Consider the following 18338-nt stretch of genomic DNA (forward strand, 5'->3'; position numbering starts at 1 on the left):
CTTTCAGGCCAGTCCAGTCTAATGGAAGATATAAACAAAGGAATGATCAAAACAGAGCAAAGCAAAAATCTCGTGACAAGTACCATGATGGACATCAGCACTGATTGAAGAACTGGAGAGTGGGAGGTGAAGTTTAATGCTGGAGGAGCAGGAATGCTTCAGAAATGATGCAACGTTGAGCTGGAACTTGAAAAATATAATTTTGCCAGTTACGGAGACGAAGATAAGAATTTCAGGTGTGGGGAACAGAAGATGAGAAGGCACAGAAGTAGCATGTTTTCAGAAACATGGGAAATCTGGGTCATTCTTGAATGGTGAAGTGGCATGAAATAGAGCTACGAAGCAGAATTGGATCATATTATAAAGTACCTTGTATGTTATGAACGTGAATTTTTTCCAAGCTGGGAATGAGGAATCAATAAATGTTTTAGTTCATTCTGTTTTAATTTAAGCATGCCAATATTTTAAAAAAATGTTTTAGAAAAATAACACTGGATACGAAGAATCAATGTAAGGAGAAACGGATTGTTGTGAGTTATGAGTCTGTTACAGGACTGGTCACAGGAAAGACACGAAAGGGTATATTTAAGAGACACTTCTAACATAGCTGATTGAATATTGAGGAAAAGGAGGATAGAGAGTTTGGGGGGTGGTGTAAGTTTTCTGCAAAGTTGTATAATTTCGGTGACTGAGGATAAGAAACCTCACCTGCAAAAACTCAGGTCAAACTGTATAAATTCAAGAAATGACATGCCAAACGCATGCCACTTACACCAAACAATACAGACCATTAATTATGTTCTCTTTCAGGATAGCAAGTAGCGCAGGTGATACATTCGAAAATAAGAGGGCAGTTCAGGTATATACTCTTGCTTTAGAACCTGAGAAAACAAAATGAAACAAAATGAACCAGACTCTTACCGAAACGTGGATGATGGCAGTGTGGAGGTCACATCTTATATTCTAAGATGTATGTATCAGATTGTCCTTTTAGAGACTGCAGTGTTTAATTTTAAATTATATTTTCTTCACTTTTTAAATTTATATTCACATTTTGATCTGACATTGTAGAAAGCCTAGAATTGAATCACCACCAGAGAGGCAGTATCTCATGGTGATTGATGAAGGAGATTCTGGACCCAAATTGCTGGGCTCAAACATTTGCTCTGTCATTTTTTACCTGTGTGATTTAGAGCAAGTGACTTATACTTTCTTTGCTGGAGTTTACTAGTTACTGTTATTAGTAGAACACTATAATTACAGTGAGGAATAAATAATAAAAACAAAGCATTAATTGTGCCTTTAGCAAAGGCTAGCTACTAATCTAAGCATTTTGTATATATCATCTCATTAATTCCTTATAAAAAGCCCACAAATTATGTACTATTACCCTAGTTGCAGATGCAGCAATCATGGTACAGAGATGTTGAGTGACTTACCAAGTGAAGCAGAAAGTGTTTGGCAGATTCACGACTTGAACTCAAACAGGGTGCACTGTCTGTCTTGCAACCAGTTTATTTCTTGGTTCTTTCTTGGGTGGTTTTATTTTAAGCTACTAAGTGGACGAGCTCATACACGTGAAGTGTTTAGAACAGAGTCTGGCATGGGTAAGTGCCAGTAGGCACTAGCTGCTGCTCCGGTGACCACTACTTACAACTTAATACGTGTGAAAGAAAGAATGAAGTGCCTCATATACATACAACACCTTATATGTATACAAAACTGTTATCTTCTCATCAGTATAACATACACTTTGTGAGAAAAGTCTCTATTACAACAGCTTACTACTATTAACATTCTCTGGGGGTTTTTTTGTTCTTGTTCTTTTTTTTTATTTATGTAGTTACTTGTCTAGCTTTATGTGGTAGGTTATGAACTCCATAAGAAAAGAAAGTTTGTCACCGTGTTTCTGTTTTTTAATCCAGTAACTAGCAAAGAGCTGGACACATTGTAGGTGATCAGTAAATATGTAAGATAAACAAAGGTGGACACAATAAAAATGAGAAGACAGGAATCTTTTTTTTTTTTTACCTTATTCACTCGCAGTGCCTCTGACAAAAACATTGAAATAAGAAGGATGTATTGCATTATTTTTCTAAATCCATTAGCAAGGTTTCAATCAGGCCCTTGGCATAAAGAATTTGTGCATGAAAGAATCATAAACAGGGGCTTTCAGGCCCACTTCATGGTACCATTGCTTTTCTCCCTGAGTCTCCCACCTGCTTTCTCAAGAGTAGGTAAGAAGGCAGATAGGTTTCCTAGAGTTAGAGCCAAGATGCAGGGCAACTCCAGAACACCGTGATACACCTGCCAGGAAATTTCCTGGTAATGGAGGACAGATATTTGAATAAAAAGATGAAGGGTTTTTTTTTTCTCCAAAAAGAAAAGATATTTATATTACTATATTGTGCAGAATAATATGCCACCTACTTACTTACCCTAACACAGAATTTATATGTCTTATTCCTCCTGCATGAGTCAATACTACCAAGTAAATCTCCCCTTGATGTCCTCAGCAAGAATAAGCTATAAGAGAGTACTACTATGTTTTTTTTTTTTAATATCTGAAATTAAACACTAGCCTTCAAAGTCTTGGAATACAGGAATATAAGACAAAGGACTCTAAGAAGGAAATGTAGAGCAGAGAGTGGAAAGCAATGATTTCTTAGTGGAAATTATTTTCTTACATATAGACCTTTGGAGAGATGAACACAAGAAAGGAGACATAAAGCATTCTTAAATGTCAGTCTTTTTTTGGAAAGAGGTAATTTCTTGGTACTAATTTTTAACTAAAAATTTACTTAGTATTGGATTTACAGATTGCTGAGCATTCTATCTTCTTTGGATGTTACTACCATTTTTATCATGTATGCTTTTATCACATACATATATTTGAATTAGTACCGAGTTGGTGTTATATAAAAGGTCATGCATGAGCCATGGTTCTAAGCCCCAGAGATGGTACTCTCCTGATATATAATGCAGAAACCATACTGTGATTTTTCAGTAAAGATGATGCACTTGCATACGTTACCTTTTGTTTAACAAAAATAGTAACTTATTTTCTTGAAGTTTGTTTGTTTCTTTTTTTATTTAATCTCTGCACCCAAGGTGGGCTCAAACTCACGACCCCCAGAGCAAGGGTTACATGCTCTTCCTGATTGAGCGTCAGGCACCCCAATAGTTACTTGTTTTCATTCAGCTTACCTAGTTATATTTTAACAATTCAGTATAACATAATAATATATTAATGTCCACGTGGATACAGCATAGAGAATTGTTCATTACCCCGGTAGCTATATGCTTCGAGTTTTAGTAAAAAGATTGTTATTTTTATCATAGTAAAGTTTTAATCTAGATATGAATATTTAATTCTGAGGGGAAATTTAGTGGACTCATGGGAGGAAAAGGGATGAATGCCAGGGGGAGAACCTTATTTTTGTGGTTACAATAAGGGAAAAGTAGATAGAATTGTAAACAAAGACATATAATGATTAGATTTTTCACTTCTAACTCAAGTCTATCTCTCTACTAAATTAGATGAAATTCGTATTGCCTTTTATAATGGACAATTCTCTCATCTTAAAATATTTAGTAAGGCTATAATTATTTTAATAAACTTACATAGTCCTGAAATTACACAATGTTAATGGTTATGCTTTTTTATGCTATAGTTCAAAGAAATTTAGATTTACAAAGCAAATAAAAGCATACATTGTCATCAACTTTTAAAAATCTAAACATTAACTGTTTATGTTATTTCATAAAAATATTAAAACAATCTGAATTAAAATGTATTACCCAGTAACTAGCAAAGAGTGTATTTTTATGGTGTTTTGAACTGCAAGTTACTTTATAGGCTTTTGCTGTTTCTTGCATTCATATTAATTTTATTGGATTCAAAGCCCCCCTTTTAAATGCATGAGTTACGTGTAATTAATTCTACCACCCTAAAATAGAATCTTTGTCTGCTTTTAGAACCCTGTTCTTTGTGCAGTATCTTTACTGAATATATTTGCATGCAGTCCTTAGTCTATGACCTATACTATAAACAGAATTTGAACACATTGCTCAAAAGGATAGATGGAATTAATTTAAAATACATTAGATATTTTCAAAGATGGATTACTGCAGCATAGAAATACCTATGGAAAAAGGACTAGATATATTTTTTGAAATTGTATAAATAACCCTCTTGATTTGTGGCACAAAGAAATGAGTTGTGGTAAGAAAGACAGAGAATGAAATTTGTACAACCAGGTCTCACTTAGCAGAATGAAAGTATTCTTCTAAATGTGGAAAATTAATTTTTAAAAAATCACATCTTAGTTTACACATAGTATCAAAACCCACTTTTAAAAGAAAGTGTGTGCACACGGGGTGTGTGTGTGTATGTGTGTGTACACTTCTTTACCCAGTGCTTTGTATCTAGTCAGATGTGGTACAAATCAGCTTTAGGAAAAAAGCCTATAAAGTCTTTCTATGCATCTCCAAATCACAAATCTCAAATCCTAGTCTTGAAAGAGTTTTTATATAGCTTATATATAAAAAATACACTTGTGTATTTACATTGACATAGAAGTGACATACCACCTAGATCATGAGGGTGGTATTGGGAGAGATTTTCACAGAATTTTTTTACCTGGATTCAAAGCTCCATGAGGGCAGGTATTATTCAGTTTTGATCACTGAAATGTCCCAAACCTCTAGAACATGACAGCATACATAGTGAGCACTCAATTAATACTTGAATGAATGGATGGACAGTTTGTAAATAATCACCCTGCTTATGTTTTAGATCATAAAAATGAAAATTTATGCAGCTGTAAGTTATTTGTCTGATGCAATGGTGACAGAAGCCCAATATGCAGGTTCCTAAGGCAAGGGGTAATATCCTTCAATAAATTATTTCACTGTTAAGTGCTAAATTAGTGATAAAAGTAAACAGTTAACCAAGGTTAAATATTCTAAATGAGAATTTCCAGGCAAACATCTTATATTCTATATACCTCCCTACATAAACCATTCTGTGATTTACAAGGCATTTCCACATGAGGTAAATAAACAAGCTAATATGATTTATTATGAAAATTTATTTAACCAATCAATAAATACCTAGCAAATGCTTTTTTTTCAGCACTGTGCTAAGTAGTGAGGATATAATTTATACGCATGACTGTCATGGTCCCTGTCCCATGGACATTTCCTTTTGTGACAGAAACAAATGAAACTAAGTAAACACATACATATGCACAATAAATTTGCCTTGTGATAAGTGTTTTGAACAAAATAAATGGAGACCGGGAGTTTGGGGTTTGAATATATTTGTAGGGGAGGCAATTTTGATGAGATGACATTTCAGCTGGGATCTGAAAGTTGTAAATTCAACTTAAAAAGGAATTTCCTCATTCGGGTGGGGTCTAAAATATCTCCATGGGTAGACATAGGTCCCACTGGGAGATGGAGAGGAGAGGAGTGTCTACACCTTGGATGTACAGCAGTCGGTAGAGTTGGAAATTATTGCATCAAATAGTTAATGTCCATTTACCAAAGTGGAAACATTCCTGTCCTGTCAAGTAGTTATGATGAAGCACTTGTATTTTTTTTTCATATTGTCCAGTCAATATTTGGGATGTTAAAATAAATGCTTAATATAAAACAAAGAAATAGAATTTTGGTAATACCCAAACAAATGCAGTATAGTTTTAGAGATTAAGTTTGACTCTATTTCTATTTTTTATTTGATTTTTTTATTTTATACATGTTTCCCAGGATAGTCCACTGGTCTTACAGTCTGACAGGAATGTAACAGTGAATGCAAGAAATCACATGGGGCAGTTAACTGGACAGCTGACAGTAGGTGAGTGCTTTGGGGGTAAAGATTGCTCATACCATCTTACTCCATTTGAAGCTTTGTGATTGTGTGAATTGGGGAAAGTAAAAGTCTATTATTTTTCTAATATAAAACTAGACATCCTTTTTTAGTCCAATTATCTTGCATATGATTTGATTTTTCATAAGCTAATTATAGTTTCCTCTATTTTGATAGTTCTTACTCTTGTCAATGTGTTCCTATGAGACAATTACATATATTTTGTTGTTATTACTCTTAAATTATGAAATGCACCATTTTTTTAACAAATATCTCCCTAGTGTGTGTTAAGTTATAGTAAACAGACTAAAACACATGAGATATAACATCATGTGGTCTACGTATCCTTCGTTTTAGGTAAATAATTTCCTAAGAGATATTGTCTGCTATTGTAAACTAGAAATGACATATTAGTTGAATATAATATATCTTAACATTTATCAATTACTTATAAATTTGGTGTTGAGATTACTTGTATTTTAAGCTTTATAGGCTTTGGAAGTTATAAATATAAGTTAATGATAAAATATTATTGTTTTCTCATATTGTCAAAAAATTAGCAATTCATTTTACATGGCATAATTATTTGACTCATTTTTATAAGAAAACAGGAAAATAAAAAGTCAGTGATAATTATGTAAAATAATAAAAAGATTTGTGTGTAACTGTCAAAATATATTTAAAATGCTCTATTTTTTGTGGGGCAATTACCTAATATTGATAATATATGTGTATATATAAAGTATATTATAAATAATAAATTACAATCTTGAGGAATGAGTTGTCTTTATCTTACTGAAAAATTAATGACTACCTTAATACAAATGTATGTTTCTAATAGTTCTTTTTAAATTACACAAGAAGATGGCATTTGAAATGTGAGATTTATAAACATGAATTTGATTGTGTCTACTTCCTTTGTAGGTATATGAAACACTTTACAATATGCTACTTGCCTTTATGAAGCCAAAGATGCAATTATATCTTAGCAGATATGTATTTCCAAAAAATACAATGCACTTTATTTATAATAATTCAATTTTATTTTACATAATGTTCACATCATAAAAGTTAGTCACCAAAGTTGGTTACTAATCAACATTAGTTGAATACTGGAGGATAAAAATAAAAGGAGGATAAACTGAAAAGTTGAACAAGAAATAATATTAATGGGCAGAGCTGTTTTGTTTTACTTTTTTTTTTTTTCAGTAGTCTCCCTCATTTAAATTTCAGTCACAAGCAGTCATGTTTGGGAAATCCAAAATAGTTGCTGTGTGGTCCTGTGGTGTAAGCATGATAAGAAGGTCCATAATTCTACATCTATAACATTATCTCAGTAAAACATTAATAGTAATTGGATATTAAATAATTGGAATGTCATTGTTATAAATATTTACTTTTAAAATCTGCTTAGAGTCACAATGTTATGCTTCATCTAAGATCTCATATATCATCATAATTCTCCTTATTTAATCCTCAGTAAATTTTGGAGAATAAATTTCACTCCCAGGAACTGCTAATTTTTATTGTCAGAATCATTGACTCATCTTGGATATTTTCATTTCCATTTATCAAGAATCAGTGACATATCCAAATTATATAGAAACCTTAATTACAATTTGTAATTTCTCATTTTTCTGTCTTTCTTCATTACTTCTTCAAAACTGAGAGTCATGGCTGCCTTCAATAAGTCTTACTATATGGTAATAAGACAGAATGTCATTTGCAAGAAATTAAACAAAATGATATTAACACTTAGTACTAGTTTGCTTTCCATAATTCACATTTTGGGGATTAAACACCACATAAAATAAAAACAATTACAGACAGCTTCTGCAGCAGAGTTGACTTTTTGGTTTCTTCTGAGGTCTGAGGTGCTTGCCTTCATTGTCCAAGGGGATTTACAAGAGAGCCAGTCAGGGAGTGGGAGTCTTGAGGGGGCAGATGTGCCTCATTACTGGTTTTCTGCCTTTTCTAGTGGCTGTCAATTAGCTATATACACCTAAAATCAAATTCGTTTTATTTATGATGAGAAGATATGCTTGATGAGAACAATTAGGCACTGTAAGGAGATTCTGTAAGGAAAATATTTTTCTTTGATTTGTTTTCTCAGAATTTTGAGTCAATATACATTAATAATAAAGTCCTTATGATGAAACAACCATTTTTAAAATATTGTTAAGTTTATGAAGAGATAAAAAAATAAAATGTGCATTTATATAATTATATAAAAAATTAGTACATTCTTTATCCATGTGGAAGCTATTTGTATTGTATATAATGGTTAACTAAACCACATTGACCTTCCTGGTGTAAAGGTGTAAAGAGAAATGTGACTAATGACATGATCTCACTATGTTTAAGAAGAAACAGCTGGGTTTTTTTATGGAAAACCAGGGTTTTTTTTCTCACATACACTGAACAAAATGTACATGCTGTTTAATAGAAAGAAAACTGGATGATATAGTGTACACTATTTTTAGCAACTCTCCATCAAAAGAAGCATGATGCTTTAAGGAGTGGCCAACACTTTGGCCTGGTGCTTTAAGGAATGCTCAGAGCGCGACCACAAAGTGCCGTTAGATAAAATAATTGTGGGAGTAAGAAATAGGACATATTTACCAGTTCAGCGTAATTCAGTGTTAAAAATTTAGGCTTATCTGCCTATTAAGTATTCCTTATGATATATACTTCCGCCTGGGTTTGTCATTGGTCAGATGAAGTGAGAACCCAAAATGTTAGTGTTTGTCGCTGGGTCTTTTCAGTTCAGAAGTGAAGTGAACTGGTGATAAAATTGATATCCTTTAGTAAAACCTGAAGACCCTAAGACTCTTAACTGTGTCCATGCCCCTCTGCCCACCTCAATATATTTCCAACATCCAAGACAAGCAGGCAGGCAGACCACACACACACACATGCGAGTGCACACACAGCACACAGGCTCCCCCATAGAATTGGTGTAAGGAAAGTACTGGGAAAGAAAGCTAGCAGAACACTTAAATAAACATTTTGAGTCTGCTACTACACACCAAAGGATTGATTGAGATATCAGCATTTTATTCAATGCAATATGCTACAAGGTAATTTGAGTCTAGGAGCTTTTCTAAAAATATTTATTAGTCACCTATCATGGCAAAATAAACCTTCAGTAATGCAAGAAGTGAATAAAATCACATAATTTCTAAAATTATTCACATAATTTAATCATAATTTTAATAATAGCTATGTTACTATTAAGAATTTATTATACAATGTTTATTAGATAAGCCATGAGCATTTTTTAATGTTCCACAAATTTAAGTTAATCTATATATCTAAAGATTTATAGCCTGTCACAAAACACTCTTGCTAGAAAGGCACTTTGATTATGACTAATTATTATTATGATTTTTAAAAGATTTTATTTATTTATTTGACAGAGAGAGAGACAGCCAGCAAGAGAGGGAACACAAGCAGGGGGAGTGGGAGAGGAAGAAGCAGGCTCCCAGCAGAGCAGCCTGATGTGGGGCTCGATCCCAGGACTCTGGGATCATGCCCTGAGCCGAAGCCAGATGCTTAACGACTGAGCCACCCAGGCGCCCCTGGTTATGACTAATTATTAAGAGATGTTACGGAAAACCAAAAAATATCAGAACATAAGTTCAGTGAAAATTATTTTCAAAACACAAAAACATATGGATTTTTCACTAATAACAATATTTTGTGGATAATTATGTGATTTATATATCAAAATGTTCTAGAAGAATATATTCACCTAGATACCATACTTTAGTCAGAAAGTAGTTTTAGAAAGTAATTGTATTTTAATAGTTTAAGAGCTTGGATTCTGGAGCCAACTAAATCCCAGGTCTGTCACTTCCCAGCACTGTGACCAGGTCACTCAGGGCATCCTCCATACTCTAGGCTTCCATGTGGATAGCATGAGTTTCCATCTCATAACAGTAGGTGTGAGAATTGAGTAAGTGAACAGATGTGAAGTACTTGGAATACTTCACATACATTGGAACACTTTACATGTATGTTAGTTATTGTAATTTTTATTAGATCTCTACGTATATAATTCTGTACAATTGGCCAAACCTGTTGGTTTTACTTTGCTTTCTATGAAATGAATATTATGCTGGATTATCTCCATTAAAAACATCTATTTTTACCTTTAGAGAGGAAATTAGTTAATGAATTCTCAGACCCATTGAATTCCCCACTATACACCAGTCCTGATAAAATGACATCTGATTTGATTTTTTGATATCTTAACCACAAATTATAAGTACATATTTTTCACTTAAAATGAAGAATGTAAATAAGTACAACTAGATCACCGTCATTGTTTTTATTCTTTCACCAAATTTTAGCTTATAAAAAGATATTTTTAAAGATTTTTAATCCACAAAATAATTCAACAAGTCCAATCAGTTTGTTTATTTTTGTCAAAACTAAACATCAGCATGTTTTGTCCCTAAATGAATGGAGAAAAATGTAGATGAGGGTTTTATAATAAATATTTAATGACCCCTAAAGTGACATGTAATCTTGCATTAAAGCAATTACTGTGAACACCTGGGAATCACTTAATTGACTGCAGATGGTGTAGGACATATAAAAAGTAGAAGGTTACAGATTATTCTCACGTACCAAATTTATGTTTTTTGTCATTGACTCATTTTTTTAACTTAAAGAATGCTGTAATAGTCTGGGACAACTTAATAAGAATGAATATTTTATGTAAAATAGGCTGTGTAAATCTGGGAGAATAGATCAACGGAATACTTAGGTTGAGTATGGCACACACATTTTAAATGATCAAATGCATTGTCGATGTTTCAGAGCTCATTGTTAATATTAATTAATTAAACTAATATTAATTAATCAATTTGAGAAAATACTACATCAAAGCAGATGACTGTGATATTAGGAGGAGGCTGGCATTCGTAAAAATTAGGACGCTTAATCTGTGTAACTCAGGTGTAACAAGATTACAGTGTCTGAAGAAAAGACAATAGTGTGCATGTTTTGAAAAGTTTTATCATAGGAGTATTTCATTTTTTAAAAAATTTTGTTTCTTTGAGAGAGAGCATGTGAAGACGGGGTAGGGGGCGAGAAGGAGAGGGAGAGGGAGAAAATATTGAGCAGACTCCCTACTGAGTGGGGAGCCCAATGCAGGGCTCAATCTCATAACTCCAAGATCATGACCTGAGCCGAAATCGAGAATTGGATGCTTAAAGGACTGAGCCACAAAGGTGCCCCTCACAGGAGTATTTCATATCAATTGTTTGAACATCCTGAATCATGATACTACTTCTGTGGTGTTACTGTTTGTTATTACCTTAAAAACAGAAAAATGTGGGGCGCCTGGGTGGCACAGCGGTTGGGCGTCTGCCTTCGGCTCAGGGCGTGATCCCGGCATTGTGGGATCAAGCCCCACATCAGGCTCCTCCGCTATGAGCCTGCTTCTTCCTCTCCCACTCCCCTGTTTGTGTTCCCTCTCTAGCTGGCTGTCTCTCTCTCTGTCAAATAAATAAATAAAATCTTAAAAAAAAAAAAACAGAAAAATGCATTGTCTCAAATATTCAATTAAATTCTCAAGTATTTGTAGTGTTAGATATGCAGAATCAAAGAATACTAGGATTTTTCTTCCTGAAGCCTAGACCAAATTCTGAAATAGATGGTTTGGCTAGTCATTTCCAACCCTTGCTAGCTTCTCTCCTCCTTCTCCTTCCAGGTACTCCATGCCCGAGTCTGATCAATCGTAGTTCTATGAGGCCAGCTCCACTTAAGAGTGCTCTGTGTTATGGTTCTAAAGACCATCCCTGCAGGGTGTTGGCCTCTACTTCTCAAGACCGTGTGTAGCTAATCCACTAAAATTGTCAGTGGATACTAATGCTTTGATTGATACAAAAACATCTTTGAACTTTCTCCCCTTCCAGGCAACATACATGTTTCAAACTAAGATCTTTGGTAATAATGCCTATAGGTGTCAAAGAAATACGTCTGATCTTGAGTATTTAGGAATGAGGGTAATAGGATAAAGTGAGAAATGGTGGTTCCATTAAGACATTTTGAAAAGTGCATACTCCTCAATCAGCTTTACCTAAGCCAGTCCATCTCTTTATATGATGATTAAAGGAGATAATATAGATTTTTTTCAATAAATTTAATGCAAGAACTCATTAAGTATTTCTAACTGTATAACAGAGGAAAACAGTAAAGAGATGAATAACCATTTTATTCTATGATTACATAAAGTTATTCAAAATGTGCTATGACTATAGCTCACTGTTTAAATTTTAATATTAATATTGTGATAAAATAAAAATGATATATTACAGAGTTTGTGAAAGATAAAATGAGAATGAAGTAAACAAAATAGCAAAAGAGTGGTTCCTGACTTCATATTTTATATATTTAATTAGCATTATAACTATATGACTTATCTAAAATTAATGACTCTCTAATTTATACACTGGACCGACCTTTGTTTTTAATGAGGCTCCCTTTGTGGAAACTCAGAATTATAGGTGCTTTGAGTTTCATACATAATTGACTTAATGAACATGCAGTTTTGTGTTGGTCTTAATAAGAAACTTATCTTCAGAAATTTGGTTAATTGGGCATACTGTTCACAAATGTAAGGTTATGGGACTAATTATTGAAAAACATCTGGTGGTAGGAAGCTAAATAAAATTTAAGGATTCGTATGTGCACAGAAGATCATTTACTTCAGTATCAGGAGCCCTAGATGAGGTCTCAGCCAAGCCCATAGCTATAGAACAATGCTAATTGCCTGGTCGTGGAATAGAGGAGATATACCATGGAGGGCCGTTACATCTATGATGGTCTAGGCCTGTTAACTACATAAGCTTTTTTCTTTTGTCTCACTTTGGATTAAGTATCTATTCTTATGTGTAGTCTTGGAGAAATTACAAGTCAGATAATGCATAATCAGAAAAAGAAAGCTGGGAATAGAAAAGAAAGGTGGGAATAGAAAATTGAGTAGAGGAAGAAGGAAAACTGAAGAGCAGTTCTTCTGTTTCTAGGTATTTATTGGACTCCTGACAACATACTCCTCATAATGAGGAAACAGTATTGCCAAAATCTTTTAAAATTACTTTGAGTTTGCTATCAATCCATTAATCAGCATTCTGTGGTTAAAGTATATAATCAACTCTGGGTCCACTTGCAACCTTTTCCACAATAGTATCTGTAGATATTTTGTCATGTATTTGCCTGAAATTAAGAATATCTAATTCTATACATTCCCTTCATGTATTGATCCAATTTTGACATGGTTTGTTTTAAATCTTCCATTCTGAGATCACGTGTGTGCTGCTTTGTTTTCTAAATGCTCACAAACACATCGGTCTAATGCATTTTAAAATTCCATCCTCCTTTGGGGCACCTGGGTGGCACAGCGGTTAAGCGTCTGCCTTCGGCTCAGGGCGTGATCCCGGTGTTATGGGATCGAGCCCCACATCAGGCTCCTCTGCTATGAGCCTGCTTCTTCCTCTCCCACTCCCCCTGCTTGTGTTCCCTCTCTCGCTGGCTGTCTCTATCTCTGTCACATAAATAAATAAAATCTTTAAAAAAAAAAAAAAATAAAATAAAATAAAATTCCATCCTCCTTTACACCTTCCCCTTTAAAGAATGAAAGCATGTTAATAACTCATAACTTTTGGAAACTATCTACTCTCATGTCATAACATTCAGAAAAAAATCTCATTTCTAATCTTACATTATTTTTGCCAGTCTTTATCATTTTATAAAAATTACTGAAAATAACTCATATACCGTCATGTAAGTTTTTCTGGGGGGTGGATAGGGCAGATCGTTCTAAAAGAACAATTTGTCTTCCTAAGTTCTCAATATTGAATCTCCTTATTCTCTACATCCAAAGCCTGATTTCTTAGCATTTTGAACCACTTTTAAGTGACTCAGTAAATTTATCAGCACCTATGCCACATTGGAGAATTGTGAGTAAATATATGTGGAGAATAAACCCTTCAATATTATATACTAAGACTTTAATCATACATATTTTCTCATTAAAAGCTCTGAGAAGTCATAAACCATAATAATTACAATTATTTTTTAAAAAGGTATAGACAATACGAAGTGCTAGAATGGATGTAGAGGTACTAGAACTCTCATACACTGCTGCTGCTGGGAAGGCAAAACGATACGGCCACTCCGAAGAAGTTTGCTTATTTCCTGTTTAGCCATACCTCGGAAATATTGCAGGCTTGTTTCCGGACTACTACAATTAAGTTGAATATCGCAGTAAAGCAAGTCAAACGAATGTTTTGGTTTCCCAGTACAGATAAAAGCTCTGTTTATTTTGTAGTTTATTAAGCGTGCAGTAAAATGTCTTTAAAAAAGTGTACATACCTTAATTTAAAAAGTACTTTAGTTAAAAAAAAAGTACTTTATTGCTAAAAAATACTAACCATCATCTGAGCTTTCAATAACTCATAATCTTTTTGATGATGGAAGGTTTTGCCTAGATGTTGATGGCTACTTGCTGATCTGTGTGCTGATTACTAAAGGTTAAAGTGGCATTTTCTTAAAATAAGATAGCAATGAAGTTTCATCCTTTTGTGAACGATTTCTTTGTACCATCTGACGCTGTTTGATAGCATTTTACTCAAGTAGAGTTTCTTTCAAAATTTGAGTCAATCTTCACAAACCCTGCTGCTGCTTTATCGACTAAGTTTATGGAATATTCTAAATCCTTTGTTGTCATTTCAACAATCTTCACAGACTCTTCACCAGATGTATAGTCCATCTCCAGAAACCATCCATAAGAAGCAACTCCTCATCCATTCCCTTGCTGTTTCTACCACATCTGCAGTTACTTCCTTTCACTGAAGTCTTGAAACCCTCAAAGTCATCCATGAGGGTTGGAATCAACCTCCAAACTCCTGTTAATATTGATATTTGGACCTCTTCCCATGAATCACAAATGCTGTTAATGACATCTAGACAGGTGAAAACTTTCTGGAAGGTTTTCAATTTACTTTGCCAGATCCTTCAGAAGAATCACTAGGCATGGCAGCTACAGCCTTACAAAATGTATTTCTTAAATAATGAGGCTAAAAGTTTAAATTACTCCTTGATCCACAGGTACAGAATGGATATTGTGTTAGCAGGCATGAAAACAACATTAATCTCATTGTACATCTCCATCAGAGGTCTTGGGTGACTATGTGCATTGTCAATGAGCAGTATTATTTTGAAAGAACTCTTCCTTCTAAGAAGTAGGTCTCAACAGTGTGCTTAAAATATGCAGTAAACTGTGTGGTAAACAGATGTGCCATTACCTAGGCTTTGTTGTTCCATTTATAGAGCATAGGCAGAGTAGATTTAGTATAATTCTTAAGGGCCCTAGGATTTTCAGAATGGTAAATGAGCATTGGCTTCCACTTAAAGTCACGAGCTGCATCAGCCCCCAACAAGAGATAGACTCAGTCTTTCCTTTGAAGCTTTGATGCGAAGTATTGACCTGTCCCCGCCTTGATATGAAAGTCCAAGATGGTGTCTTCTTCCAGTAGAAGGCTCTGTAATCTACACTGAAAATCTGTTGTTGAATATAACCACCTTCATGAATTATCTTAGTTAGATCTTCTGGTTAACTTGCTGCTTCACCTTGCACTTTTGTGTTCTGGAGATGGCCTCTTTCTTTAAACCCTGTGAACCAACGTCTGCTAGCTTCCAACTTTTCTTCTGCAGCTTCTTCACGTCTCTCAGCCTTCATAGAACTGAAGGAGTTAGGGCCTTGTTCTGGATTAGCTTTTGGCATAAGGGAATATCGTGACTGATTTGATCTTCTGTCCAGACCACTAAAACTTTCTCTATATCAGCAAGAAGACTCTTTTGCTTTTTTATCATTCATGTGTTCACTGGAATAGCACTTTTAATTTCCTTCAAAAACTTTTCCTTTGCATTCACATCTTGGCTAAGTGGTACAAGAGGCCTAGCTTTCAGCCTTTCTCGGCTTCCAGCGTGCCTTCCTCACTCAGCTTAATCATTTCATGTTTTGATTTGAAGTGAGAGATATCTGACTTTTTCTTTCTCTGTAACACTTGGAGGCCACTATAGGTTATTAATCGGCCTAATTTCAATGTTGTTCTACCTCAGGAAATAGAGGCTTGAGAAGAGGAAGAAAGGCCCATCAGTGGAACAGTTAGAACACATGCATTTATTAAGTTCTTTGTAGTAATGGGCATGGCTTGTGGCACCCCAAAACAATTACAGTAGTAACATCAAAGATCACTGATCCCAGATCACCATAACAAATATAATGATAATGAAAAAGTTTGAAATATTGTGAGAATTATCAAAATGTGACAGAGACACAAAGTTTAAGTAAATGCTGTTTGAAAAATGGCGCCGATATGCTTGCTCCTGAAGCAGGGTTGCCACAATTCTTCAATTTGTAAAGAAGGCGATACCTGCAAAATACAATAAAGTGAAACCCAATAAAACAAAGTATGCTTGTAAAGTTAACAAGCTCACACAGATATTATTAAATTACTTTAGGAAACTTTTGCTAAGTCTTTGGTAAATGTCTAACTACATTTCTTTCTCAGGTATCAGGAAATGTATAATAAATGATCACTTGCTGCCAAGATACTTACTAATTTTATTGAAATAACTGAATCCTCCTTATTGATATAAGGTGAGTTTAGATTAGTCTCATTTCATTTTCGTTCTCAAGATTAATTATTTGCCAAAAATATTCCAGCTAGCACCATCTTCACCAAAGCCTGCCCCATCTGTTTTTATGTCATCTATATTCTTTATCTAAGTTGTATGATATGCTTCTTTAACATATCAAATGTAAGTGGATAACTCCCAAACTGACCCCTCTAGCATTTCCTGTCTTCTTCTTCAAGCCCAAGAAACTAACAAACCAACTGTTTTTTGGCTGTCTACCTGCAGACCATACTGATCTCCAACTCAACATAAATTTAACACTGGGTACTCTGAAGAGGCTAATGAATAATATGTATCTGCTCAGCTTTTAGTTTTAAAAGGTGGTGGTAGTTGGGTTTCCTTTTAACACTATGCTGAATATTTATAGTTATTTTTTTAATTTAATGAGACAAATCAGCTTCCCTTTAAAAATTGCCTCCTGTTTCTGTTTTCTCATCCATAGTAAGCTGATCATTTGAAATAGTCCATAACTGTTATTTGAATGCAACACTAAATTGGTCACCTCTGCTTTTGAATAACCTCCTTAAAGCTCAATGAAAATAGAAATTAGCTATGGTATTTGTTGAAATCATGTTGATAACAAAGGGAACAAGATGAGTGCAAACAATGTGAAACTACTGAAAATTAAACATACTCCACTAAATAAAGTTTATGGTTCTTAAGAGTAAGTAATTTCAAAGGAAAATGTGTTTTGAATATAAAAGGAAGAGATGCTTCAAAAGGCTGATTTAGTGTCAAATAGAAGTTCATGAGGCCATTGGCTGAGCATAGAAAATGAACACCAAATGTGCCTCTTCAAAATAAACCAAAGGATTTTCCTTACGTGCAGAATATTTAATGGATTGAGGAAAATGTTGGTAGGGTCACAGTATAAATAACAAGAATAAATCATTTTGAAAGAGAATCTCATAAGTGCTTCAAAGAAAGAATATTATGTGACATTAGAAATAACTTAATGATGACTATGATCTTGAATGGGCTTTTTGGCCTCCTTCCATTCTCTCTATATCATGCCTCTTCCCTCCACTGGTCATTTTATAATTTTCATGGTAACAGTATAAAACCTTTTCTGTGTCAGAACTTCAGTAGATCTAAATTTATACTTTTTCTTTCTTTCTGTGTAGCAAATATAATCAGAGGAACCAAAATAAATATCATTTTAGTGTAACTGAGCTTTTGCTTATAATTATATTTCAAGAAGTGCGAGGCTACATAACATATATTACACACTGACCCTGAGTTTTGACACAAAGCCAGGGAAGGCACAATTAGAAAGTTTAAATACTTTTCCACCTCACTCTTTCTGCATCTCTCTAGCCTTCAGAGCTGGATATATTTCCTCTGCACCTGCTACAAGGTATATACCCACCATGGTCCCTTATCTGTTGACAAAAATACTAAAACTTACTAAAGTGTTACCATTGATTCTATTCTGTCCTTGGTATTTCCATCCCCTGGTATATCTATTTATGAATGTATTAAAGTAACAATTATCTACTTTGTCAGGAAAAATAGTTTTCATGTGGAAGAACTAGGTTTAAACTTGACAAGTTAGCCAGGTTCGTATTGTATCCTTTTCAATGTAAGTACAAAATTTTGGGATGTTATTTGTGATGAAGAGTCACTTTAAAAGTTTGACCTCAGAGTAGCACAATAATATTAAAGACATACTTTCTGATGTAAATTAGAAATAAATGGATGAATGGGAACAAGTACAGTGTGTCTAGAGCATGAAAGTATATTTTTAAAATAT

General features: G+C 34.1%; 1 protein-coding gene across 2 annotated transcripts in view; it reads left to right on the forward strand.

Annotated features, from left to right (window-relative positions):
- Positions 1-18338, forward strand: part of SGCZ (sarcoglycan zeta) — a 418103-nt gene that overhangs the window by 302581 nt on the left and 97184 nt on the right. For both annotated transcript variants that reach the window (XM_087856458.1, XM_087856459.1), the window contains one exon: positions 5773-5860. In XM_087856458.1, the coding sequence (XP_087712584.1) occupies positions 5773-5860 (88 nt within the window). The remainder of the gene's footprint in view (positions 1-5772; positions 5861-18338) is intronic.

Source organism: Ursus americanus, chromosome 27 (assembly GCF_024610735.1).
Source record: "Ursus americanus isolate L20-20 chromosome 27, mUrsAme1.1.p, whole genome shotgun sequence".
Classification (NCBI taxonomy): Eukaryota; Metazoa; Chordata; class Mammalia; order Carnivora; family Ursidae; genus Ursus; species Ursus americanus.